General features: G+C 45.5%; 1 protein-coding gene across 6 annotated transcripts in view; it reads right to left on the bottom strand.

Moving 5' to 3' along the window:
• The window catches only part of SEPTIN6 (septin 6), an 81,285-nt gene extending 54,666 nt beyond the window's left edge, over window positions 1-26,619 (bottom strand). For all 6 annotated transcript variants that reach the window (XM_079764522.1, XM_079764520.1, XM_079764519.1 and 3 more), the window contains exons 1-2: window positions 26,308-26,619; window positions 8,246-8,360 (exon numbers count right to left, since the gene is read on the bottom strand). In XM_079764522.1, the coding sequence (XP_079620648.1) occupies window positions 8,246-8,360; window positions 26,308-26,337 (145 nt within the window). In that variant the 5' untranslated portion in view covers window positions 26,338-26,619. The remainder of the gene's footprint in view (window positions 1-8,245; window positions 8,361-26,307) is intronic.
• Between the last annotated feature and the right edge of the window lie 373 nt (window positions 26,620-26,992).

A 26,992-nucleotide genomic window follows, 5' to 3' on the forward strand; every position in this document is an offset into this window, starting at 1 on the left:
TTAAGTGAAAAAAAAACTGAAAGGAACTGCACCAACATATTAGCAGTAGTCATCTCAGGGTAGTGCAATTGGGGTAATTTTCCTTTTATTCCTCTTTTTTTTTTGTTATATGAAAATTGAGTACACATTGTTTTGTGTGTGTGTTTTTAATATATTTTATTGATTTTTTTTTAAAAGAAAGGAAGGGAGAGGGATAGAGAGTTAGAAACATCGATGAGAGAGAAACATCAGTCAGCTGCCTCCTGCACACTCCCTACTGGGGATGTGCCCGCAACCAAGGTACATGCCCGTGACTGGAATCGAACCTGGGACCCTTGAGTCCGCAGGCCGACGCTCTATCCCCTGAGCCAAACCGGTTAGGGCTGAGTACACATTGCTTTATAGTTAGAAAAAGAAACTGTTCTAGGCAATGATGGAGAGGTAGAGTTATGCCTAGAAAAAGACTGGAAGGAAATACAATATTTTCTTACCAATGGGTATGTGTGGGTGGTGGGGTTATATGTGGTTTTCATTTCTTTCTTTATGCTTTTCTCTACTTTCTGAACTTTCTTTTTTTTTTTTCTTTTTTTCCCCCCGAACTTTCTGCGAGGAACATGTATAGCTTTAGTAATAAAAATTAAAAGCTTATTTTAAATTTTAAAAGAAAGGGACAGCAGTCTCTCATCAAATAAATATTCCCTCAGTCCCCGTGTCACCTCCCTGACAGGACCAGAGTGCTCTGCAGATGCCCGAATGAATGTGTGTCCCAGTGGGGAGACTGTGTGGCCTTGGGCTTCTCCTCCCAGGGGGTTGAGCAGTCAGTGGGACTATTTTCAGCTAATGGGGAGGGAATTTAGCAGGCCACAAATTATTCTTCCCCTTAAATTTCAAACAAACCAGTCATTTGTTTGTTTAACTAACAGGCTGCAGGGTACTAATAAATTAAGCCATTGAAATTTTAAAAGTCTTGCCTTTCACACCAAGGAAACATGTGGGGGAAGAGCTACGGGGACTGCTGAGGGTTTGGGATGCTATTTCTGGAAAACCTAAGGGACGTCAAGCCACTGCCATAAGCCAAGGAGCGTTCAGGGAATGAGACACTGGAGGGAAGCTGGTGGCACGGGAGTTAAGCCAGATGTTAAGCCACAAGCTGGGCTGGGTATTATAGCTGTTTACAGTCTCTTTGAATCCAGACTGTTTTTGGGTCCCTGCCCCAAGCAATTCAGGAGTACAAGATTCAGTAATTAATTACCTTAGATTTCCCTTTGACTACCTAGACTACCCTGCCATTCTGCTATCATCACCCCTCTTCTTCCCTCTCTCTCCCAACCCTTGAGATGTGAGCGTTGACTGTCTTTACAGTCAAGAGCGGGTTTGCACTGTACAAATCCTGACCTGGCAAATCCTCCCTGTGACTAACAGCACATATCTGTGCTGCCTAATTGCAAATGGTCCATCTCCCCTCCACCCTCTGGGTGTGTCTAGCTTTGGATCTTCCAAGCCTCTTTTCTCCCAACTATGAATGCAGGAGGTGCTTTTTAAAATATCTGTTGATGAGAGCTTCTGTATTGTGAAGAGATTGGAGAGAGAGAGAGAGAGAGAGAGAGAGAGAGAGAGAGGAAGGGAGAGAGAGAGAGAGAGAGAGAGAGAGAGAGAGAGAGAGAGAGAAGAACATTCAATTCAGCCTCAGCCAGCTACTGGGCCCCCCAGCCCAATTTCATAGCCAGGTCTGACTAATGGGGTTGATTGTCAGGGTGCAGGAAAATGATTCCCCACACAGATTGTATTTCCAGCCGGGGTCTGCTATACCTATTAGCAGCAAAGATTCTCCCAAGAAGAGGCCCCTTTGTTCCTCCCCAAAGAAACAGGAAGCACTTGGGTCCCAAGAAAAATGTGGTGAGGTGAGGCCTTTGCAATGGGAGGTGACAGACTTGGCCAAGCAACGGAATGTATCACCCCCTCCCCGCCCAAGGGCGGGGGTGGGCAGCTAACTACAAATGGGGCCAGCACCTCGGAGGTGGAAACGCAGGGTGGCTCCCACACCCTAACTCATCTTCCCTCTGGGCACTGAGGTTCAAGCTACATTTTAGCCTGTCTTTGTATATTCCCATCTCCACCGCCTCTTCTGTTCCGTGAACTCTTTGCTGAATGCCTGGCAACAACTAGAGAGTGGTGGGCCCTGCCTCCCCCAACACCCAGAGCTGGCTCCCTGGCTCTCTGAGCCAAAGGATTCTCAGAGAGAGGGGCGGGGACAGCTTCCTGTACTCCAGAGAGTGCCTAGCCCGGCTCACACAGGCCTCAGGACCAGGACTACAGGGTGAGGGGTCCACCCTGTTTGCACAGCTGAAGAAATAGAGGCCTGCAGGCAGGGCAGGGCAGCAGGGAGTGGCAGCAGGGAAAATGACCGCCCGAATGCCTGCCAGCACAAAAGGGCTGTGGAAACTATACGCCCAAGGATGAATGTCTGGAAGAAAAGAACCCCATGGGTGTCTAGGGAATCGTGATAAATGCAACATGAGAAGAGGACAGAAAATCAAGTGCGCTCGTCCCATGGCTATTGAGTGCCCCCATTCCAGCTTTCCCATCAATGTGGAGCCTGGGGGTGGGTAGGGTAGGCCCTCTCTCTCATGGCTGGCACAGGCTCAGCCTGAACCTAGGAACATGTCCCCTCCCATGCTGCCCCAGGCCCAGTATTAAGTGGGAGGGAGGGCACATGTGGCTGAATTCAGATCAGGTCAGCAGATTCCACACCCCTGCAGGAAGGTGGGGACTTGGCAGTTAGATTCCAGTAGGAAACCTGAGGAGTCCCTAGGGGTCAATTTCTCTCTCCTCCTCCCTCCTCATAACCGTGCAGGGTTTAACCCTTTTTAAGTCATCACCCTCAGCCAGGAGGATTTCAAGTCACTGCAGATAGTATTCTGGAAACACCAGATTTAAGAAAATAAACAAACAAAACTCCACACATACACACACATACTATGAAATATGCTTTTTCAAACTATACTCCCTGGGATAGTCCAATGCTGACCTCTATACAGTGAATTAAAAACCTCTGTAACAGAATAGACTGATAAACACAATAGAATCAGGGGCATAGAATGGGAATGGATTGATAATTCTCAGGGGAAGGGGGTGTCTGTGTGGGGGGTATGGGAAGAGACTGGACAATATCATACACCTATGGATAAGAATAGCGAGGGGGGGAGGTAAGGTCAGAGGGAAGGGTGGGAACTGGGAGGAGGGGAGATATGGGGGGGGAGGAGAAACAATTGTAATAATCTGAACAATAAAGATTTATTAAAAAAATAAGGACAACAGGGGGGTGGGGGCATGTGTGGGGAGGGGTGTGGGCTGGGAATGGGGGGATGAGGACAAATATGTGATACCTTAATCAATAAAGAAATTAAAAAAAAACAGGAAAAAATAAAATAAAATAAAAATAAAAACCACTGTAACAGCCCTGGCCGGTGTGGCTTTGTTGGTTGGAGCATCGTATACACCAATGGGTGGCAGATTCAATTCCCAGTCAGGGCACATACCCATGTTTCAGGTTTGATCCCCGGTTGGGGCAACAATTGAGGTCTCTTACATCAATGTCTCTCTCTCCCTTCCTTTCCCCACAATTATTTTTTTAATGTAAAAATAACTGTAGCCCTTTTCTTCATCTGCTGTTAATATTTGTATCCTCTGGCACCTGTGCAATGAAGTCCTTGCCAGTGATGAAATGCAGACCCGCAGCCATGTCGTCACTAAATGACTGTGTGGTCTGAATGGAGCCCTTTCCCCTCTCTGGGCCTCAGTCTCCTTCTCCATAAAATGAGCAGGTTAGAGTAGTAATAATAGCTATCATTTATGGAACACTTACTATGTGCCAGGCACTGCTGTAAATATTTCATATTTTCTTATTTAATCCCCCAAATGAGCTTAAGAAGTAGATATTACTATCTGTCCTTAATTTACAGATGAGTTAATCAAGCCAATTCCTAGCAGTGTGCATTTGCTCCCGTTCTCAGCCTCTCTGCACCTGACCTTCCTCATCTGTATAATGTAAATGAAGTAACTGGCCCAGGGTTACAAAGTAGTTAAGTGGCAGAGTCAGCATGTGAATCAAGGCAGTCTGAACTTGGAGCCCATGCTTATAACCAATATGCTCTAGCGCATTGCATAGGCATGATATGTTGGCTCATTCAGTTATTGAAAAAAATATTTACAAAGCCTCTAATAGGAGCCAGGCACCGTTTTAGAGGCTGGAGAATACAGCAGTGGACAAAACAGCCCCAATCCCTGTTCCTATGGAGCTCAGTAAGATGGAACTAATGTTTCTTCCAGCTCCAAATGATGGAATAAACCAAGAGAAACATCCCTGAGTTCAAAAGGGAGGAGTCCAAAAGGAAGCTCTCCAGGAACTCCAGTTGGCCAAGGGAGCCTGTGGACAGGGACAAGGTCATGCCTGGCTCGGTGACCTTGATTTTTTTCTCCTTCCTGATCTGGCAGAGCAAACTGCTGTGCAGGAGGAGCCAGCTTGCCCAGCTTCCTGCAGCTCTTCCCAAGCCCATGTGCAGTGATGACAGGTTGGCAGCAAAAAAGCCAGCTTTGGTGGGAATAATGACACAATGGAAATCGGCAAATGCTGCACACCATGGCAATTTTCTCCTGAGCGCAGATGGTGAAACACTGACCAGCACACCGCTGCTGGCAACCTGTCTTTCCCAATTGACCCCTGACCTTGATAGAATGCTAGCTGCCCTTCCCCTCCTCCTTTAGTGAACCTCAATCCTGCCTCTCTTGTATGCTTTTTTCCAAGTTCGACAGACCCCAGATGTGTCTGGAATCCTGAGCAGCTTCAAAGTAAATATTATCATTATGACTCTCTCTGCTCCTCACAGGCATTACTGTTGCTGGCACATTCAGAGGCCTGAGTCGTTTTGGGGCTCTTTCCCAGCAGAACATTTGTACTGCTGTCTCTGGCAGCTCCTCTGAGGCCTCCTACACTATATCTAGGATCATGGGATCCTAGCAATTTGCAAAATTAAGGGACCAGTAGATATTTTTATTAGGAGAGGGGAACCTCACCCTACTCAGTAATTATTATCAACCCTAGAGAATTTATTGAGGAGGAGTCTTTTGTTGTTGTTGTTAATCTTCACCTGAGGTTATTTTTCCATTGATTTTTAGGGAGCATGGAAGAGAGAGGGAAAGACAGAGAGAAACATCGATGTGAGAGAAACACATCGATTGGTTGCCTCCTGCACAAGCCCCAACCAGGACCAAGGCCAGGGAGGAGCCTGCAACCAAGGTATGTGTCTTGACTGGAATCAAACCCAGGACCCTTTGGTCCGCAGGCTGACGCTCTATCCACTGAGCAAAACTGGCCAAGGCTAGGGGGAGTTTTAATATGCTCACACCCATGTGCCTAGCCCTCTAAAAAAATAATCACTGTAGGTGCCATTTATTGGTATTCTGACATATAAATTGGGCTCTGGATTCATAAAAATTCTCTCTCCCAATCTCATTATACACACATTCACACACGCACGCATGTACATGATGGGCACCCACTCTGCTAGGCTCGGGCCTATACTCTGCTGGGCTTGGGCCTATGTTCAGCAGCCCAGCACCAAGATAAATAATACTGTGCTAAAAATACCCTAGGTCTCGGTTAATAATAGAAGCTAGTGCTACCATAATTTTACACTTAAACTGCCTTATTAGAAAAGAAAAGAAATCCTTTGGGGGAAGATATTCCAAGCCCAAACAGTCATTAAGGGAGTAAACCTAACAGATATGCACAGGCGGTAGGCAGGCGTGAAAGCATGGTCACTGAGTCCTGTGAGAGAAAAGATCAAATTCAGCAGCTAAGCTGCAAACCCTTCACCAAGTCAGCAACAGCACCGAGCCCCATGGCTGAGCTGAGATTGTAGCCTTGGAGCCACTCTTAGCTGCTTGTGTCCTTGGCCCAAATTGTGGGTTCTCTGAGCAATGACAGGGTCGCAAGCACAGTCTGAGAGCAGAATGCATGAGTTGTAGGCTTTTTTGGATCAAGGATGAAGAATGAAATTAACTCAGTCCAGGCTGGTGCATTGAATGGTTGTACCTGCAGGGCTAAGAGGGGAGCTACTAGGGCAGCCATTTTCTGAAACTTGACATGAGGGGAAAGAAAGAGACAGGGTGACTGCTTGGGGATGAGGGTCTCCTTCCTACCCCTCCCCTCTTGGAGGGTCTATCCCAGGCAGTTAAGCAAGGTTAGCCCAGCAGGTGCATGCTGAAGCAGTCACAGCTGTACAATGCCTAGGCTGGAACTCAAGGACAGAGGTTTACTATTTCTCCCACTTGTTTGCCATGACCTTGGCTGCCTCTTCCTCTGGGCCATTGGGGAGCCTGTGACCCACATGTCCAATTACCCCACACATCCACCCTCAGAGAGCTATTCTTGTTTACATGGCCTCCCTCCTGAAGCTTTACTAGCCCACCCAATTGGTTGAAAGGTTGCTTGGTGTGGGTATGTCATTTCACTGTTCATCTCCTCAACTTCAGTACAGGTCACACAGAGCTCTGGGAGGAATGCCAAGAGAATCTAGTATGTTTGTGTGGAAATTTTCAGTAATCAAATATTATGTAAAATAAGTTGACCATCAGCCAAAGATTGGAGAGATCTGGCAGCCCTCATATTACATGTGATAGCATTTCATCTTTATGTCAATCACCGTGACTTCTATTTATGTTGTATCCTTCTCCTAATAGCAACTAATCATAACCATCAGAGGATTTCTGGCATTTGATGAATTAACAGCCTAGATCTAGACTCTAAGACCCATGATCTGAAATTTGTGAAGCACTTATTTCGTGTAGCTGGTGTGTGGGAGGGAGCCATCAAGCTAGTGAGTGAGCCTAGCTGACTGCCTGCCATCCATATTTAGAAGTGACTTTGTTATACTCCACTTGCCTTTGTGTGTGCAGTTATTCTCCTATAGAAAGTGATATGGAAGAGTGCTGGGGATGGAGGAGAAGAAAATGAATGACCTTGGTTAGAAAACTTTACATTAAAGAGTAAAATATCCAGTTCAAGAGTGGCTCAACATGATCTTCAACATGAATGAGTTCCCCATAAGCTCTATACAAGAATAAGAAAAGTTAATTACCAGAGGTATTCGAGTGTTTCAACCAGCATGAAAACGGACTTTATTATGCTATTATACAATTATTAAGGTTTGGAAGTAGGTCAATGAAAATATGTAGGTATGCTCTACTGCACTGTATAGTGAAAATTATATGCTATGATCGTATTTGCAAATTTGGGATTTTTTAAGGTCTAAGGAGAGATTCTTAAAGAATGTCAAGGAACTTTTGTTCCTCATATTTGGTTGGTGCTTGAGTTTTTAAAATGCTTTTGTGTTCTCAAGACATGTTGTTAGCAGCAGTTAGAGAAGTAGAAGGTGAAACAAAGGGTCAGCTAGATGTGGGTCCTTGTCCTGGCTCTGCCACTTATTCTGTGTTGCCTCAGGTAAGTCCTTATCCTTCCCAAGCTACTGAGTCTCCATCTGTTCAATGAGGATACAAATGCTACTCATTCTGCTCACTTCACAAAGCCCTATTAAGGACCCAAATTGCTAATGTGGGAGTGTTTGAGAAGCATAGTAAGTGGTTCCTGTGGGCTTAACTCATTCATTCCTTTCATAAACATTATTGAACGCTCTGTGTGCTGAGATTAGCATATCAGAGGTGACTAAGATGTGGTTTTCCACATTTAAGACTACAGGTCCAGGAAGAGATATACTTAAAGGGAATAAAAGAACTTTGCACACAGCTATGTTGTCCCTGCACTTGAGTTCCAACTGTAGCAAGCATAGCAGGGCTGCAAAGGAAACAGACAGACCCAACCCACTACCCAGCAGCTGTATACATCTTTCCTGCAGCCATTACCTCCATCCCAATTCTGCCTTGGCTCCCATTTTCTGCAGTCAAAACAAACCTGACAGCAATAGCTGAGCCAGCAAGCTCTCTTGCAAAATTTCCACAGGGTATCACACAGCTCAGTTTCCCTCAAGGTATGACCCCATATTCTGGTCTGACCAGCGGAAAATGTCATTATAGCCAGGTGTTAAAAAAAAAAAAAACAAGCAGAGGATAAAAAAAGAAAGCGGGGGGAGGGACACTCTTACAAGTAGATCAGAATGACGTACTATTTAACCTAATTACCTGCAAAGCCACATCCAGCTATTAAGTATCTATATTCTGTAATAGAATTTTCTGCTGTGGAAATACTCACCCACACACATGATGTTGAAGCAGAAGCCCTGGCTGACTGACTTATTCACCAACTGGTCCGGCAAGCTGTCAAACCCCACATGTCCAGCCAGGGGGAGAGTTCGGCAATCTTCACCCTAATTTGGAAGGGGAGGGAAGGGAGAAAATGAAAATGTGCTTACAAGCAATCTGGGCCTCACTTCTCCATCCAAATAATATGTGTATTAGGAAGTAACACCAGCCTAGGCTCCTGTCACCATAGCTCCAGGCAAAGCAAACTACAGCGGCACTTATAAGGGGCTGGAGGGCAGGGGCAGGGGATGAGACCAATGACGCCAGAGGTTCACAAACTTAGTTAAATTCTCAACTCACTTACAAGCTGGATAACCTCTCAGAAACTCCACTTCCTTCTCTGTCATATGAGATAATATTACTTATCTTACAGGTGATTGGGAGACTCAAATGTGCTCACACATGTAACAAACTTAGAACAATGCCTAGTACGTGCATAGGTGTTCAGTAAATATTACAAAGGGATTTCAATTACTCCTCTCTCTAGGGCATTTTAGGGATCTACAATGGTGGCACCATGTAGAGGTTAAGAGACTAAGCTTTGATAAAATATGGAAGCAACCCGAATGCCCATCAATAAATGAGTGGATAAATAAGCTGTAGTACATATACACAAAGAATACTATTCAGCCATAAAAATGAATGAAGTCATAACTTTTGAGACAGAAAAAAACAAGTATCACGTGATCTCACTTATATGTGAAATCTAATGAACAAAATAAAGTAGAAATAAACTCATAGATACAGAGAACAGACTGACAGCTGGGTGAAAAAGGTGAAGGGATTAAAGAGTACAGATTGGTAATTACAAAATAGTCACAGAGATATAGATTACAGCATGGGGAATATAGTCAATAATATTGTGATAACTATGTATGGGGCCAGGTGGATACTTGAAGCATCGGGGGGGGGGGGCACTCTGTAAAGTACATGATTTTCTAACCACTTTGTTGTACATCTGAAACTAATACAGAATAATATTGAATGTAAACTGTAATTGAAAAATGTTTTAAGTGGGGGGAAAAAGAGACTAAGCTTTGAATTCAGGCAGGAGCCCCACCTCCTCCACCTTCTGAACTTGGACAAGTTACTTAACTTCTCAAAGCATCCCCATCTGTAAAATCAGGAACTTAGTAGTTACTACCTCATAGAACTGGTGTGAAGATTAGATAGGATAATACTCTGAAAGCACTGAGCCTGGGGTAAGTATACAGTAAGCCTTCTATCAACCGTAGCTGCTGTTCTGATTTCACTGGGAGGTTATCCTTCCACTCAGACATCCCAAATAACATGTGATACTATGGCACACTGGTGGCTCAAGGAAGAGAGAGAGAGAGAAAGAAAGAGAGAGAGAGAGAGAGCTCCTTGCTTCCTCTGGTCCCCTTGTCTCTATCAGGATCAGCCAAGCCATTTGCAGCTCTGGAAAGCAGAGGGCCTTTGCTTCTTACTGTTAAAGGTTTTTACAAAACAAGGAGAACCTCAAACTGGGGCAGGCTTCCAAGGAGCCGGGGGGTGGGTTGTGGGGAGGACAAAAGGGGCCTGCATGTACTAAAAAAAAATATTAGTGTTAACTGCCAATCCGGGCAGCAAGGGAGGGGAAAAGGGAGGAGAAGGAAAGCTAGAGACAGCCAAGCTAGACAAGAGGGGTGGGGAGCTAGGTAAGCAGTTAGAGTTTCTGTTGTGTGGGGCTACACTAAGATTTCCATAACCAGAAGGGTGCCAAGAGTAATTCAAGAAGGACATGGTTAGTGCCAGGAGGCCTGCACCAACATCCCAGGCTGTTAGCAGGCAGCTCTTAAGACTGGATCTGCTTTAAGACCAGGTCCATACGGGTACACTTCACACTGAGACAGATAGGCTGCATTGGTGGGGAAGCCTCACAGAGGCTCACACTGTCAGAACTGGTTCCCAGATAGCCCCTTCACCCAGCTTGGGATCCCACTCCCATTGGTGCCATCAGATACTCCAAGAGTGAGAGACAGGGCTAGGTGCCAGTGACTGCCACCTGGCAAGTTCATTACCCTCACACATCTCACCCCACACACAGTCCCAGTAGAGTATTCTTGGAACACAACCATCTGCCATCATTCAATCCAGGCTGGAGTATTCTGGGTCCCAGTGGGGCACCTGAAGACAGCTGGGTTTCCTGAGTGGGCCACATCATTCAGGGCCTTGTTCTACATTAACCCCTTTCCATACCCCCTCACCTCTTTCTCATTCTTTTAATTAAAGCAAACAAAAAGATCTAAGTTTCCCACTCTTCATTCTTGGTCCTCAAAACTGCAGGGAGACAGGGCTTACAAGCCAATATGCTTTCTCGATGGAGCCTCCTACGTAGCAGGCATTGGAAATTGGGAGGGACTCGGAGTTGAGATTTCCTGAACCATTATTTTATTGCCCCTGGATGCCTCTTCCTGTCTCCAAATGTAGCACCATGCTCCAAGGACTCTGGTCCAAGTGCCAAAAGCAAGGAAAGAGAATTTTCAAACTGAAGACAGTGGAGGGCAGTAGGGAGAACACCATTCCTTATTCTGTGTGTGTGTGTGTGTGTGTGTGTGTGTGTGTGTGTGTGTGGTTGGTTGGTTGGTTGGTTGATTTGTTGGTTAATCCTCACATGAGGATATTTTTTCCATTACTTTTCAGAGAGAGTGGAGGGGAGGGGAGGAGGGGGAAAGGGAGAGAGAGAGAAACATCAATGAGAGAGAGACCCATTGACTGGTTGCCTCCTACACGCGCCCCAACCAGGGGTGGGTTCAGGACTCAAACCCACAACCCAGGTATGTGGCCTTGATTGGGAATCGAACCTGTGACCTTTCTGTGTGCAGGCCGATGCTCTAACCAATGAACACACCAGCCAGGGCCATACCTTATTTTTTTTTAATCTTTATTGTTCATATTATTACAGTTGTTCCTCTTTTTCCCCCCCATAGCTCCCCTCCACCCAGTTCCAACCCCACCCCACCCCACCCCATGCCCTTACCCCACCCCCACAGTCCTCATCCATAGGTGTATGATTTTTGTCCAGTCTCTTCCCGCACCCCCACACCCCTTTCCCCCCGAGGATTGTCAGTCCACTCCCTTTCTATGCCCCTGATTCTATTATATTCACCAAATTGTTCTGTTCATCAGATTTTTTATTCACTTGATTTTTAGATTCACTTGATAGATATGTATTTGTTGTTCATAATTTTTATCTTTACCTTTTTCTTCTTCTTCCTCTTCTTAAAGAATACCCTTCAGCATTTCATGTAATACTGGTATGGTGGTGATGAACTCCTTTAGCTTTTTCTTATGTGTGAAGCTCTTTATCTGACCTTCAATTCTGAATGATAGAGTAATCTTGGTTGTAGGTTCTTGCTATTCATCACTTTGAATATTTCTTGCCACTCCCGTCTGGCCTGCATAGTTTCTGTTGAGAAATCAGCTGACAGTCGTATGGGTGCTCCCTTGTAGGTAACTAACTGTTTTTCTCTTGCTGCTTTTAATATTCTCTCTTTGTTTTTTGCTCTTGGCATTTTAATTATGATGTGTCTTGGTGTGGTTCTCTTTGGATTCCTTTTGTTTGGGGTTGTCTGTGCTTCCTGGACTTATAAGTCTATTTCTTTCACTAGGTGGGGGAAGTTTTTGGTCATTATTTCTTCAAATAGGTTTTCAGTATCTTGCTCTCTCTCTTCTTCTGGCACCCCCATAATTCGGATGTTGGTACACTTGAAGTTGTCCCAGAGGCTCCTTATACTATCTTCATATTTTTTTTTAAATTCTTTTTTCTTTTTGCTTTTCCAGTTGGGTGTTTTTTGCTTCTTTGTATTTCAAATCTTTGACTTGATTCTTGTGATCCTCTAGTCTGCTGTTGGATCTCTGTATATTATTCTTTATTTCAGTCAGTGTATGCTTAATTTCTAGTTGGTCCTTTTTCATATCCTCAAGGGTCTCGCTAAATTTATCAGCCTTTTCTAGAAAATTCTTGAAAAACCTTATAACCATGGTTTTGAACTCTATATCCAGTTGTTTGCTTTCCTCCATTTCTTTCATTTGTGACCTGTTTCTTTGTCTCCGCATTTTGGCTGCTTCCCTGAGTTGATAGAGTGGCTTTGTGTGCTAGGTGTCCTATAGGGCCCAGTGGCTCAGCCTCCCCGGTTACCTGAGGTAGACACTCTTGGTGCACCCCTTTGTGGGCTGTGTGCACAGTTTTGTTGTAGTGAAGCCTTGACTGTTGTTGGTATGACTGGGAGGAATTGACCTCCAGGCCAATTGGCTGTGAGGATCAGCTGTGTCTACAATGGGAGAACTTCTGTGCTGGAGACACCTTTATGAGGCAAGACTTGCTTCAGTGGGGCTTTGGTGCTCACTGAGTCTGCCCCCTGAGTGTGTCCCTTATGGATCTGAGGAGTTGTAATCTAGATGGTCCTACTCTGACCACTGGGTACACTGGCTCTTGGATCTCCAAGGAGGTGCTAATTTAGCCTCTGCCTGAGGCCACCCAGCAGGAGCTACAGAAAGATCTGCAGATTCTTCTTCTTTGGTTTTGGAGGTGCCCAGATGAGGCCCAGCTGTAAAGCAATGCAAGCTGCTGTGGGGCTTTGGGCCTTCTTTTGGATATTCTGGGTAAGTTTAGATTGCAAAGGGCCAGGCCATTCATATGCAAAAACCTCTGTGCACAGCTTGGATGGGGCAGAGTCTCAGGGCAGAGCAGACAGCAATGGCTTCCCGTCAGCCCTGCCCTAAGAGGCCCCCCAGGTGTCAGTGTCCCGCAGTAATCGCTGCAAGCACCTCTGAGAGAAAGCCGCCCTCGAATTCCGCCCGCTGCCAGAGAGTCCAGTTTCTCCCTGTATGAGTCTGGGTCTCCAGAGTCTCGCCCGGAACTGGAGTTCAGAGCAGTCAGGAGCTTGTGTCTCCCTCCTGATTGAAAAAGCCAGCCGCGTACTCAGTTGCCAGCCCTCTCCACACACGCGCCTCCGTACCTCTGCACTTTACTTCCACACCTCCTCTGAGTCTCAGTGTGCTTTTCTCTTTCCTTCTAGTTGTAGATATTCCACTCAGCCAGCCTTCCTGTGGTTCTGGATGATGTCCGTTTTGTCTTTTAGTTGTAGTTTTGAAGTTGTTGTGCGAGACGGCAAGTTCAGGTGTTTACCTATGCCACCATCTTGGTTTCTCTCCCATACCTTATTCTTAAAGATTTACTTTATTGTCAGAGACTGACCAAGCACTTCATATGTGCCCACCTATTACCTGGCACCTAGCACAGTGCTGGAAAATACCCTAAACAGCAAATGGAAGGATATGGGATTTATTCCCTAGACCATGAGGTTTGGGGGCATACAAGTAGATTTTTTGAAAGATCATTCCAGTACCAAAGTGCTTCATTGATTGGAGGAGAGAGAGAGTGTAGGGGCAGAAGACGTGTTAGCAGATAACTCCAATAATGTTGATCTGGCACTGAGACAATAAATGCTTGCTGAAATGAACTGGTCTGACTTGAGACTCAGGAGGGAAGAACAAATTTGAGAGATGTCCTAAAGGGATGAGCCTCAATGAGTGGGCAGAGTGAGTGAGGGAGCAATCAAAGCTCAAAGTATTCTAAGCCTGGAAGCTTGGATTGATGACATTGTTCAACATTCACCCCTTTGGACCATGGCCAGAAAGAGGGAAGCCAGAAAATGGGGCTTGTTTAGTGGGGAAGTCGATAATCTGGTTTTAAATAAGCTACTACTAAAAAAAAAATTACATTGATCAGGTTTTTTATTTTATAAAAGTAGTCAATGTTCACTGCAGATATTTTAGAAAATGGGAAATTATAAAGGAAAAAGCACAATCACCCATATCACTCTCCAGAAATATTCACTGTTAATATTTACATGGATTTCCCTCCAGTTTGTATATGGTGCGGTTTTGGGGGGTTTTTGTTGTTGTTGTTGTTGTTATTGTTTTACAAAATAGGGATAATTTTGTATAATCCTTTTCATAAACTGACTTAATAACCTTATACTCAATATAGTGTGGATGTTTTCTTGAGTAATTACGTATACTTCTTTTTTAATTTTATTTTTCCATTACAGTTGACATTCAACATTATTTTATATTAGTTTCAGGTTTACAGCATAGTGACCAGACAACCACATAATATAAAGTATACTTCTAAAACTTTACTTTTATTGGTCACATAGCATTCCACTGTAGGACTCTACAGATTTTATTAACCAGTCTTCCACTGCTAGACATTTAGCATGCTTCCAAGTTTTTAACAACTTAAACAACAATTCTTGTTCTTATAGAATGACATATCTCTAATTATTCCTAGAATTGAAGCCCACTGGGCCCAAGGACTCACACATTTGAAAGACTGTGGTACACACTGAAAATCACTCAACAGAGAATAGCACAAATGTCTACTTGCACCACCAATATATAAGAGTGTCTGTTTACCCATACATAGACCAACACTTTGAGTTTCTGAGGCTTTTTAGCTATTGTGCATTGCATCACTGAAAAATGGCATTAAGTCATTTAATTTTCATTTAATCATTATTTTTATTGTTTAACTATATATGTATATTGTGCATATGCATACCTACATGTGAGTTGCCCATGCATGTCTTTGCCCAGTTTTTAAATAATAGGTGTTTGTCTTTCTCTTCTGAATTTGTAAAAGCATTTTATATGTTAAGGAAAATAAGATAGTTTTGATTTTATGAGAGATACCAGGAGAAGAAATTCAATAAGTACTTAGTAACATGGGATTGTAGGCTCCAGGAGAATCAGGACTGGGATATAAATTTAGAAGTGAAAGGTATGAAACTGGTGTGTTCCCCAAGAGCTAAAGGTTGAATATAGGAAATGCCCACAAGTAAGGAATGGGAAATTGAAGAGGATTCTGCCAAGAGGAGGAACTGATCAGGTAAGAGATGACCCAATAGTTTTCTATCACCGGAGGCCAAAGTGGAAGTCAGGAAGAATTACAGAGAAGTAACTATTGATCTGGACTTGGTGAAGGTCACTGGTGATGTTTAGAATCCTTGTTTCTTCTGTATCTTTTTACCCACTGTCCAATATACCTAAATTAACTGGAAGGTTAATGTGGGGTTTTTTTCTTGAGCAGCAAACTTTTTGTCTCAATGCCTGTAATTGAGAAAACTTCAAAAATGTAGTATTTGTGTATATATAGTTCCTGCTTTAGGAACTCCTGTCTAGCAAGCATTATTCACTCTTACTTTAATGACTCATATAAAATGTAAAGGTCATCATTATGAATACCAGTCCTCATTGTTCAGAGTTAAATATGCAGAGGTAAAAAGGACAGGACACTGGACTGAATGTACACTGATCCCTGAATAGCCCCTGGAAGTTTCTTCCTCACTCCCTCACTAAAATCTCTGATATATTATCTCTTTCCTCTTTCTCCATAAGGTGGCCTGATTAGTGGAGGTTCTCATTACTTTGTTTTTATTTTATTTTATTTTATTTTATTTTATTTTATTTTATTTTATTGTTTAAAGTATTACAAATAGCCGAAACCGGTTTGGCTCAGTGGATAGAGCGTCAGCCTGCGGACTGGGAGGTCCCGGGTTCGATTCCGGTCAAGGGCATGTACCTTGGTTGCGGGCACATCCCCAGTGGGGGGTGTGCAAGAGGCAGCTGATCGATGTTTCTCTCTCATTGATGTTTCTAGCTCTCTGTCCCTCTCTCTTCCTCTCTGTAAAAAATCAATAAATAAAATATATTTTAAAAAAATAAAATAAAAAAATAAAGTATTACAAATAGTAGTACATATATCTCCTTTTTTCCCCCATTGACCTTCCCCCAGCCTCCCCTGCCGGTCCTCATTACTTTGACTGCAATTACAATCGAACGTTCCCTGGATTACAATGTTCACAAGAGGACATGCAACTTGGCCCAGCATGTCTGACACTAAAACCTCAAGTTATCATTTTGAGTAGCAGGTGGCACCATGTTCAAGGTTTGAACTGAGATGCTAGAAAGGCAACAGTAACCAAAATGTTAAATGGCCCATCTCCACTAACCCTGCAACCTCCCTCGGAATCTATTCTACAGAAACTCATACATCTGTACAAAGATCCATGTACTATAAGGAAATTCATTATGACACTTCATAATGCTGAAAAATTAGAAAAAACATAAGTGTCTGACAATAGGAAAATATTTAACTAAATTCTGGTACAGGCCTATTCTGGAATATTCTGAAGCCATTAAGAAGAATTCGGTTGGTCTATAGATACTGATGTGAATAGTCCCAAGACATATTATAAAGTAGATAAAAGAAGTTCTAGAACAATAAGCACAGTATAAGCCCATATATGAAAAGAGGCCTGTATATGTGCATTTGCACATAAATGTACTTGAGTGCATAGAAAGGGGACTGGAAAGAATCCACCAAACCAAGAACTGTGGCTACCTCAGGGGAGGGGAATAGAAACAGGGGCTTACTCAGGGGGTAGTCAGTATGCTTCCGTATTGTTTGATTCTGTTAACAGCTTGAAATGTATTCACACACTACCTATGTAATTTAAAAACATCTTCAATACAAAGAAAGGGAGTTCTCACTCAGTTTTGCAGCAGGAGCAATTAAGAGGCAGAATCTAAGAGGAGCTAAAAGGAAGGCAAAATGAAAGAGCGTTCCTGAGAACTGGGAGAGCCCCACTCCCCTCCCTAATTACATTTCCTGTTTTCTCCTCATCTGAAGTCACTTGTGGTTTTGAAATCCGTTATACCACATTTCATGTCATAGGCAGAAACACCGCTGTCTTTCTCTTCCGCCTCCACCCCTGAGGACACACCAATTTCGTTTTTTAATTGAGTAGTAGAAGGTTCATGTTATAAAGAATGACTTATGGTGGTTCCAGTTGTGCATCTTTCTCCCACTGCTGTTATTCTGCAAATAAAGAGTCCCAGCCTGGCTGCGGTGGCTCAGTGGTTGAGTGTCGACCTCTGAACCAGGAGGTCAAGTTTCCATTCCCAGTCAGGGCACGTGCCCGGGTTGCAGGCTGGATTCCCAGTAGGGGACGTGCAGGAGGCAGCCGATCAATGATTCTCTCTCATCATTGATGTTTCTATCTCTCTCTCCCTCTCTCTTCCTCTCTAAAATCAATAAAGATATTTTTAGAGTCCCATAAACACCCAAGTGGGCAAAACCCATACCCCTCAATCACCTTCCCCTTCTCCCAATTCCTGATCAGGGCATATGCCTAAGTTACGAACTTGATCCCCAATAGGGGAGGTACAGGAGCAACCAATCGATGATGTTTCTCTCTCTTCTCATCAGTGTTTCTATCTCTCTATTCCTCTCCCTTCCTCTCTCTCTAAAAAGCAATAAAAAACATTTAAAAAAAAAACTGCGGTGCCAAAGTTAGTAGCTGCCATTCTGAAGGATGAGACCAAAGCCAAAAGTTTGGAGCTCATTGCTGATGCCTGGGCTTTCCCTAAACTTTCCCCTCTAACCTTTGCATGTAGATGTTAGTAAAGGACAGAAACACTGAAATAAGATTCTCCCCATGTGTCATTACTGGTGGGCCTCTCTCACACCTTCCTTTTCTCCATCTCCATCCCCAGCCCTGAAGACCAATCTCTGACAGACCCTGCAATTCTTCAGAACAATCAAAAACAGTGAATAATTCAATGATGCATGATGGGATATGAAGCAGCTGATTAAAATATTTTCTAAGAATATTTAATGACATGGGGAAATGATTACCAAATACTGTCAGGCAAAAAACAACACACCAACACTATATACAAGATCATCCCAATCATGGGGGGAAAGTATATATGCATTTTTAAAGGCTTCAAAGAATACAATAAGATGCTAACAATGGTTACTTTGGGTGGAGGGGCTGTAGGTATTATTGCTTTTCTATGTTTTCCAAATTTTCTGCGATAGGCATATTTTACTTTTATAATCAGAATTAAAATGTTGGGGTTTTTTTAAAGTTCTATGATGATACTTTCCTATTCAGGAAAGTGGCCTCAGATATTATAGCAAAATCTTCAACTACAACCAAAAAGGTGCTTTAAATACAGATAATCAGAAAATTCAGGTCAGTATTCTGCTTTCAAGCAGTTTTACTATAATATTAAACACTAGAGGCCCAGTGCACAAAATTCATGCACTGGGGGGGGGGGGACATCACTCAGCCCAGCCTGCACCCTCTCGCAGTCCAGGACCCCTCAGTGGATGTCCGCCTGCCAGCTTAGGCCCGATCCCTGGGACCTGCTCACTCCTTACCATTTGTCTTGCTACTCCTTAGTGGCAAGCTTACTACTCAGCTGCTCCTTAGTGGCAAGCTCCTTACCACTCAACTGCTCCTTAGCGCTGCCGCGGAGGTGGGAGAGGCTTCTGGCTGAGTGGCACTCCCTCTGTGGGAGCACACTGACCACCAGGGAGCAGCTCCTCTGTTGAGCATCTGCCCCCTGGTGGTCAGTGTGCATCATAGCAACTGGTCGCTCCACTGTTCGGTCTAATTGCATATTAGCCTTTTATTATATAGGATTTTACCATTAATACAAAAAAAAACTACTATTATTATTATATACATAACATTATTATACAGTGTAACTTAATATTATAAACTAGAGGCCCAGTGCACAAGATTCATGGACGGGGGGTGGGGGGGTGGTAGGGGGATTGTCCCTCAACCCAGCCTGACCCCTTTCACAGTCCAGGACCCCTCACTCCTTACTGCCTGCCTACAGCGGAGGCGGGAGAGGCTCCCACCACCACAGCTGGGCTCGCCAGCCATGAGCCCAGCTTCTGGCTGAGTGGCACTCCCCCTGTAGAAGCGCACTGACCACCAGAGGACAGCTCCTGTGTTGAGCATCTGCCCCCTCGTGGTCAGTGCACATCATAGCAACTGGTCGTTCCACAGTTCAGTCATTTGCATATTAGGCTTTTATTATATAGGATATTCATGCGAAACAGAAGTAAAATCACATATCCCAAAACATGTAGCAGAAAGTCTTGAAACAATCAAGTGGGTAAAAACCCTGTCTGCTGCCTCCACTATTGTCAAGGGTGTGGATGCCACTGTATTATCAGCCATAAGAACCACAAAAACACTGATAAGTTCCCAGAGGTTAAAAAAAAAAACTTAAAAAAAAACCTCTAATGTGCCTTACACATCAAATGTCAGGATTTCCCTCGTGCTGATTAAGCCAGGCTAAGAGGAAACTGACAGTAGTAGCAATGCCCTGAACTGGGAGAGAGCAATTTGGGGGCTTTTCCAAGGAGAAATAAAGCTGCAAAAGGTGGCAGCAACCCCTTAGGGGCCCCAGAAATGCCCTTCAGTGGGGAACAGCTTAGGGGACCCAGGGAATGCACAAAGGAGACCATCCTCACCAAACAGGGAGAAGACCCGTTTTTTGGCAAATCCAGTAGATGAAACTCTGGAGTGGCTTTTCATTCTATAAAAGGATTCACAGCAGGATTCTATTAAAGAGCCAGCTTTCCTTGTGCATTTAAAATGGGACTCAATAGACAAAAATTCAGCTGTCATGTATCTTTATAGGAAGACAAAGGCTATATATACATACATGGACAGACAATATCTGAAGGGTTGTTTCTAGTCCACTTATAGGGACCCTGCTGAGCTAAAAGCCCAGACTTGCCTTCTCTCCAATTCTCCCCACCCAGCTCAAGGAGTCTAAGCAAGGAAGGGGTGGAGTAACATACTGCCACCTCATTGAGAAACAGAAGCGGCAAGGACCTAACAAAATTAGGCTGGAGAACAAGGAAACATAAGAACCATACAATAGTTGAGCTGGAAACACCCTTAAAAATCACCTAGTCCAACCCGCTTGGCTTACAAAAGGGGAAACAGAGACTCAGAGAGAGGAAATTACTTGTCTCGAGTCAGAGTGATTTAGTGGCAGAGAGTGCTGCTAGGATCCAGGACCCTGTCAAGCAGACTGCCACTCTCCAATGGAAAAGCTGCCTCAAGAGGCAGATATAGATTTTCATGCTGCCAACATTCCGGGACATTGGGTTTGTGGCTTGATGTTTAGTAGCGGGGAGAAGGGTCACAGGGTCACAGAATACGACCTCAAAGCCAATGGGCTCACCAAGGTGACTATGGCCCACGGAAGGCAACGGAGACCGTGGATGTCATGGAGGGCTTTTTGCTCCTCTTCTACCTTCTCTGTCCCATTTCCCTCCTTTCTGACTCCGACTTAAGCCTAGGCCTGGTCAACCACCTAGCTCTGCTCAAAAATCCCAGGGCTACCTAACCCACAAGCCAAATTCTTAAGTAAAATATCTCCTTCGGTACAGGGGCGACCCTTTGCTCAGAGTGCATCAACTTTCCCACAAATACCAGACAGATTCCCTTCAAGCTTGGCTATTTAAACAGAGTTTTCTAGGTGTTCTGGACATTATTATCTCCGATCTATTAAAAAAAAAAAAAAGGTTTACTCACAGGCCTCTGGATGAATGCCCAACTGTCCTCTGGGGAGCCTGAATTGGCCTCTGCCTCCATCTGGTCTCGTTTAAAGGGGATCTGAAAAAACCTAGTTCCTGCTTCAGCGCCAGTGCTCAGAGCTAGGGGCCTCTGCTGTGAAAGGAAACTCAAGGCCTACCTCACACCTCATCAAGGGTCATCAAGGGCCCAGAAAGCGGAATTCTGTCCTTTTACCCCAGTGTCTTTGTTAGGGGTCAGAGAGGGCCCTGGAAGGAGAAACCTGAGCCCTGTCCTTGAAAAGGCCTGTAAATCTTTTCCCGTCACCTTTAAGTGAGTGGAACGGATGACCCAACTCCAGGGCCAGCTGAGAGCACACTGCATAATTCAGCAGATGGCTGCCTCTAATGAGAAGATACTGAAGGAGAGGATAACATTATGTCTCACCCTCATGAGCATGTGGCCTCCTTCCTCTGTGCAGGCAACAGAGAAACCCACGGTTTCAAATCCCAAATCGCGGCAGCAGAAGCCTCCTCCTGCCAAACCCAGGAGGAAGGGTCTGTGTTTCTAATTTATTCTGCCCCCCTCCCGTTGTTACTTAAAATAATCCATCATTACATAGCTGGTGGCTCCAAAATTTTTATTTAAAGCAACATGGGAGAAAAAAGAAAGAAAAATCCATGACTGTGCTATCTGGATTTAAGCTAAGAATCGTTTTAACATCAAGAGTCTTCAAAGCACCCAAGTATATTCTCCTCTGACCTCCAAGAGTGTGCTGGGGGGGAGGGGCAGGTGCAGTGAAAGAGGGAGAAGAGGGGACATGGCACGATTTTTATTTCTTAGAAACATCATGAAAAGACCAGAGTGTGTGTGTGTGTGTGTGTGTGTGTGTGTGTGTGTGTGTGTTTATGAATCTGTCATCTGGTAGGTGTTTCGTTGTTTTATCCACTGACCAGCAATAACACTTTGGACTAAGTCACTTGATCTCCATGTACCCATAAAATGAAGAGGACAATAAATACTTGTCCAAGAAGCTGTTGGGGAAAATGAAATCATACAGATGGAAGTATTCTGAGATCGTTGAAAGAAACATGTTACACTTATCCGTGGTATTCGTTTGCTTTGCTTTTCTCTCTCTTTCTTGAGTGCAGTTTTAATGTTCATGCAGTAGATACCCTTCTCAATTGTTCATACTAACATGAAACCCCAGCTCTGATAATCCAGGAGGCCAGGCAAGTCCAGAAATCAGTCCTATTTCACTCTGGAATACCTTTTTCCAGGGTACTTAGCTTCCTAATAACTTTTGCTCCAGCTAATACAACGGGTTCACTCCCTTACAGCACACAGAAGGAGGGGCCTGCTGAGCAACAAAGCCAGCAACTAATAAAAACTTTGCAGCAGAAACTACACAAAGTAAATGCTATGCACATGACAGCAGGTCAAAATCTCATTGTATTTTACAGACAAATCACTCAGCTCTAATGCAGTTTTGGAGTAAGAACACTGCTAACACACATTTCCGGGATTTAGGATAGGAAAAGGAAACAGGCTTATTCCTGCCTCTCATCTGGAAGCTTGGAGAGCAGCATCCTATTTGCCTTGGCCACACTAGATCCCAGCACCTGGCACAGGGCCTGGCAGAGTCGCTGCCCAATAAATACACACATTGAAGAAATGAATGAAAATAAAAGTGTGAATTAACAAAGGAAATGTTCCCAGCCCAGTAGCAGAAGTGAGATCTCACCCATCTTCACACCTACCCTTTTCCTAGTTCAAGCCCTCAGGAAGCCTTTCCTGTCACACAGCACCACTGCTGGATTAGGTCCCCTTGTAATGGATTCTCATAGCAGGCAGCAGATCTCCTGTGCAGAACTTACCACATGGTAATTATATACTTACTGGTGTCTGCCTCTGCTACCAGACTGTAAATTCCCTGAGGGAAGGGGCCATGTGCATTTTGAAGGGGGTGTGCACTGTCATCCCCCCTACTTTTTATTCTGAAAAGTCTTAAACATACAGAAAAGTTGGGAAATAGTACAATGATCAGGCATATACTCTTGACTTAGATTTAAGAAGTTTGAATATTTGGGGCCATGTAAATTTTTTTTCAGTGCTATATCCCCAGTAGAGGTATGGGTGAATATTGAGGTTTGCTGCCCCCTGTTTATATTTTTAGTGTGAAGTGGTGGCGATGGTTGAGGCAGGGAGCTTCAAGGGGAATCCAGGGGAAGTGCCATTTGACAGCAAGCCCAGAGTGCAGCCACCTGTAGGCAGTTGCCCTAAGGCACTTGTTCCAGGCCAAACCCAGCTAGGGCAAAGTTCGCCCCTGCAAGCTCTTTCATTGGGAGAAAGACCATTACCTGGCTGCTGCTGGAAGAAAGCATCACTTCCCACATTTTGGATTGTTCCAAGCCAGAATCAAGGTTCTTTCTATGGGCCAGCACTTACAGTCTACAACTCAAAATGCAACACTGAGAGAAACAGCTCAAGAGCCAGGAAATGCAGCCTCTGGGGCCTGCACTGTGCACGGCTAGGTTATCTTGGACAAGTCATGCATCCTTTCAGAGTATGTATATATTAATAGCAGCCAAGCCACCTCACAGACAGGGGTTGGGGGTAGGGACATCCCAAGAATCTGCTGTAGTTTCCTAATTATTGTGTCCACAATTTGTCTCCCCAACTAGACTGTAAACTTAAAAGCCAATAACTTGCCAAAACCGGTTTGGCTCAGTGGATAAAGTGTCGGCCTGCGGACTGAAAGGTCCCAGGTTCGATTCCGGTCAAGGGCATGTACCTTGGTTGCGGGCACATCCCCAGTAGGGGGTGTGCAGGAGGCAGCTGATCGATGTTTCTCTCTCATAGATATTTCTAACTCTCTATCCCTCTCCCTTCCTCTCTGTAGAAAATCAATAAAATATATATTTTTTTAAAAAGCCAATAACTTTATCCACTACTTTTTTTTTTTTGTATAGTTGACCAGAGCTAGCCATCATGTGGAACACTAAGCAGTCAATCAAATAAACACTTGTGGTCACAACAGAGAAATTATTTTGTCATGCACAATCTTTGTAGTGTTCATTCAAATGGGATGGGATTGTACTATGTACAGGAGAACTGAACTTGCAAGTTGCATGCATGCCCAAATAAGGGCCCTACCCAACAACTCTAGGGCCTGTTTTCGTCTAGCCAGAGTGACCCTCAACTGACTCTGGAAAGAACACACACACACACACACACACACACACACACACACACACATACCAGAGGACTACTTGCATGGCGCCTTGTCTCAGAGCTCACTAAACAGAACTCTTAAGCCAGGCATACTCAGGTTTATTCTCCAGTCTTCTCTTCCCAACCCCTGGATACATGTTCCCTGGAAGAAACAAACTGCAACCAGAAGGCCAAGGTCTCCTGAGTTAATTCCATCTTCCCCGGGTGAATTACAACTTCTTGCAGACACAAAGGAGAGCAGAGAGACAAATGACACATTAAACAAGAGCTTCACTGGCTGGGGGAGGGGGACATGGAGAGTGACGTCAGTTTTCCCAGAAACCCATTTATCACGATAACAAGGTCTCAAGTGCTCTGCTGCTCTTTGAGCTTCAGAATCTGACGTACAATACAGTACAGCAAGGATAGCCAGAGAAAACTGTAACCATGCAAAGCAAACTAAGTGACCTTAAACCACTCCACCCCCATCTGCAGAACAAAAGGATGCCTGGGTTGCTGGAGTTGTGCCTGAGGTGAAACACAACCTTCTAGAACGTTCCCCTTTGCAACATCTGCCCTGCAGTCCTAATCCAGGCAAAGGGACTGGTGAAAGCTTACAGAGAGGTCAATGCAAATTAATTAGCTGACAAGAAAAATCATTAGCATCCTTTTTGGTCACTAAGGATGGGACAAATGTAATCCAGGAGGCTAAAATGCAGGTAATGAGAAAAAAAGCATTCTGGGAACTCTCAAAACACTAAAGTAATAGATATCACAGTGCTAATCTTGGGGAGAAGAGAACTCTCTCAATTTCCATTATCCCAGCGCATCCTATCTACTCTGAGTCCTTCCACATCGTGACTATATAAAAAGCTCCATCTGGGGTCTGCAGGAGTTGGGGGAGGTTTCAAAGAAATCACTCTGCCCTTCTAAACAGGTACAAGAGGGTGGAATAAATTTATACATATCCTGTAAACACTTGGATTCTGGATTCCGATTTTGAAAACAACTATACCAAATACCTAGAGGCTTTTTTATTGCCCTGGACTTGTATTGCACAGACTATTTCCCTTAATAAGTAAACCCAAGGTTTTAAAACATGTGTGTGTGTGTGTGTGTGTGTGTGTGTGTGTGTGTGTGTGTGTCGAGATTTTCATCAAGTAGAATTTGGTGTCATGGGATTTGAACTACCTCTATTTCACTCTCCTTCCTGGTCTCAGGGTGCTGGTAATTGTGGGCTTCTGAAAATTCCAGAAACCCGTGGATGAATAGAAAGGCTAGGTTGTTCCCCCAAATGGAATCATCCCCTCCCTTTGCAACCAAACTTCTGATCTAAAAACAAACGAACACGGGGCCTCGGGTCACTTCAACATGATTTCTGTGTACACCTCGGGCTAGAAAACTTCAGTTCTTTAAATGAAGATTTTTTCCCCCCGAGTCTGTTGCCAACAAAAAGAGAGAGGGCACCATTTTTGCAAACCTCACAGTTATTTTCCTGAGTTCCCATAGAAAGAAGCCAGCTCCACAGATTTTGGTACTCAAGCCCAGTTACACTGAACACGCGCCACTACAGACCCCCGGAGGCCCGCACAAGCTGGGTCAGGTGCTGGGAACCCTGCCAAAGCACGCAGCCAGTCACCTACAGGCCAGTGGACTGCACCCCACACAGAGGCACAAATGGGACCCAGAGACACACAGCACAAGCAGAGAGGCGTCTGAACACTCACCCTGAAGGTGAGCACACTCAAGAGAAACTGGCGGACTCATCCAGGGTCAGAGAGCAGCGGGGCGCCGCCGCCCGCCGGGGAGGCACGAGTGCGCGCGCGTGCACTCGGACGCACACAGTGCTTACACACTCACAGACGCAGTCACATATGTAATGCATATGGAGAATCCCTCCCCCAGCCAGTCACCTCCCCGCCCCCCTCACCACTCACCGACTCCTGCCCCAGGCTAACCCCAGGCCCCGGTCCCTCTTCCCAAGGAGGCCGAGTCGCAACGGGCAGCTGCGCGCAGGGGCGCGGCCCGGCGGTCCAGGAAGCCAGGCCGGGGCGCCCGAGACAAGGAGGGCTGGACGGCTCTTGCAGCCATTCATTCGGCAACGCCCCATCGGCAGGACCGCTGCTGCAGCGAGGGAAGCGGCGGCGCTTATAGCAGATATTGGGCAATTCAAGTTCAGCCGCCGGCCCGCAGCCTTGGCCACCCGCCCGCCACCACTGTGGTTCTCGGGGGCTGGCTGGGGGACTGAGCCGCTGATCGCGGGAGCAGAAGTCCCACCGCACCTTGACTCCTGGATGCTGCTCACTGCCCTCCTCGCGAAGGCGGTGGCGGTGGCCAGGTCTCCCCTGCCCAGCCCAGGCCCTTGGCCCGGGTCCTGACACCCAAGCCCCGCACTCACCACCTGGCGAGCTATGTCGGTCGCTGCCATCCCTCCAACTGCTCCTGCCTCCTCCAGGGCTGCCTCCAGCGCCTCCTCAACGGGAGATCCAGCACGGGAAACAGGGGAGCTCCTCCGACAAAGAGAAAGTGTTACACTTTGGGCGCGACCAAGTCCTCTGGGGGGAGGTGCAAGGGAGGAGCCCCCTCGCCGCTGCTCCAACCCCAATCTCCCCTCTATCGCCCACCCCCTCGGAAGTGGGGTCTGGGGAGCGGACGGATTTAACGCGCCGCTTCCCCTTACTAGCGCGCTTCCAGTTCTCCCTACAACCCCAGTCGCTGGCCTTTGCGAAGGGAGGCGGGGGCTCCCCTCAGTGACCACGTCCTGCCCCACCCCCGCCACTGGGTTCCATGGTACGTCCCGACCTCTGCTGAATTGTCACACCCCCCTGCTCTCGCCTTACGTCCCTGAGTCTCCAGACCCCCAAAGGCTGGAGGGGAGCCCCTGCCCCTCCCCCTCCCGCGCACAGCTCTGCGGCTGAGCTCCGCAGTCCTTCCCTCCCTCCCCCCAGGCCCTCTGGACCCCTTCTTCCTCTCCACCGAGATATCAGGGTGCAGGGGTTCCAGCGCCCGCCACTGGAGTCTCGACGCTCCACCACACCTGACACCCGTCCCCCCAGCCCCCATCATGGACCGGGAATGCTGCT

The sequence above is a fragment of the Cnephaeus nilssonii genome (genome assembly GCF_951640355.1).
Source record: "Cnephaeus nilssonii genome assembly, chromosome: X".
In the NCBI taxonomy this organism is placed as follows: domain Eukaryota; kingdom Metazoa; phylum Chordata; class Mammalia; order Chiroptera; family Vespertilionidae; genus Cnephaeus; species Cnephaeus nilssonii.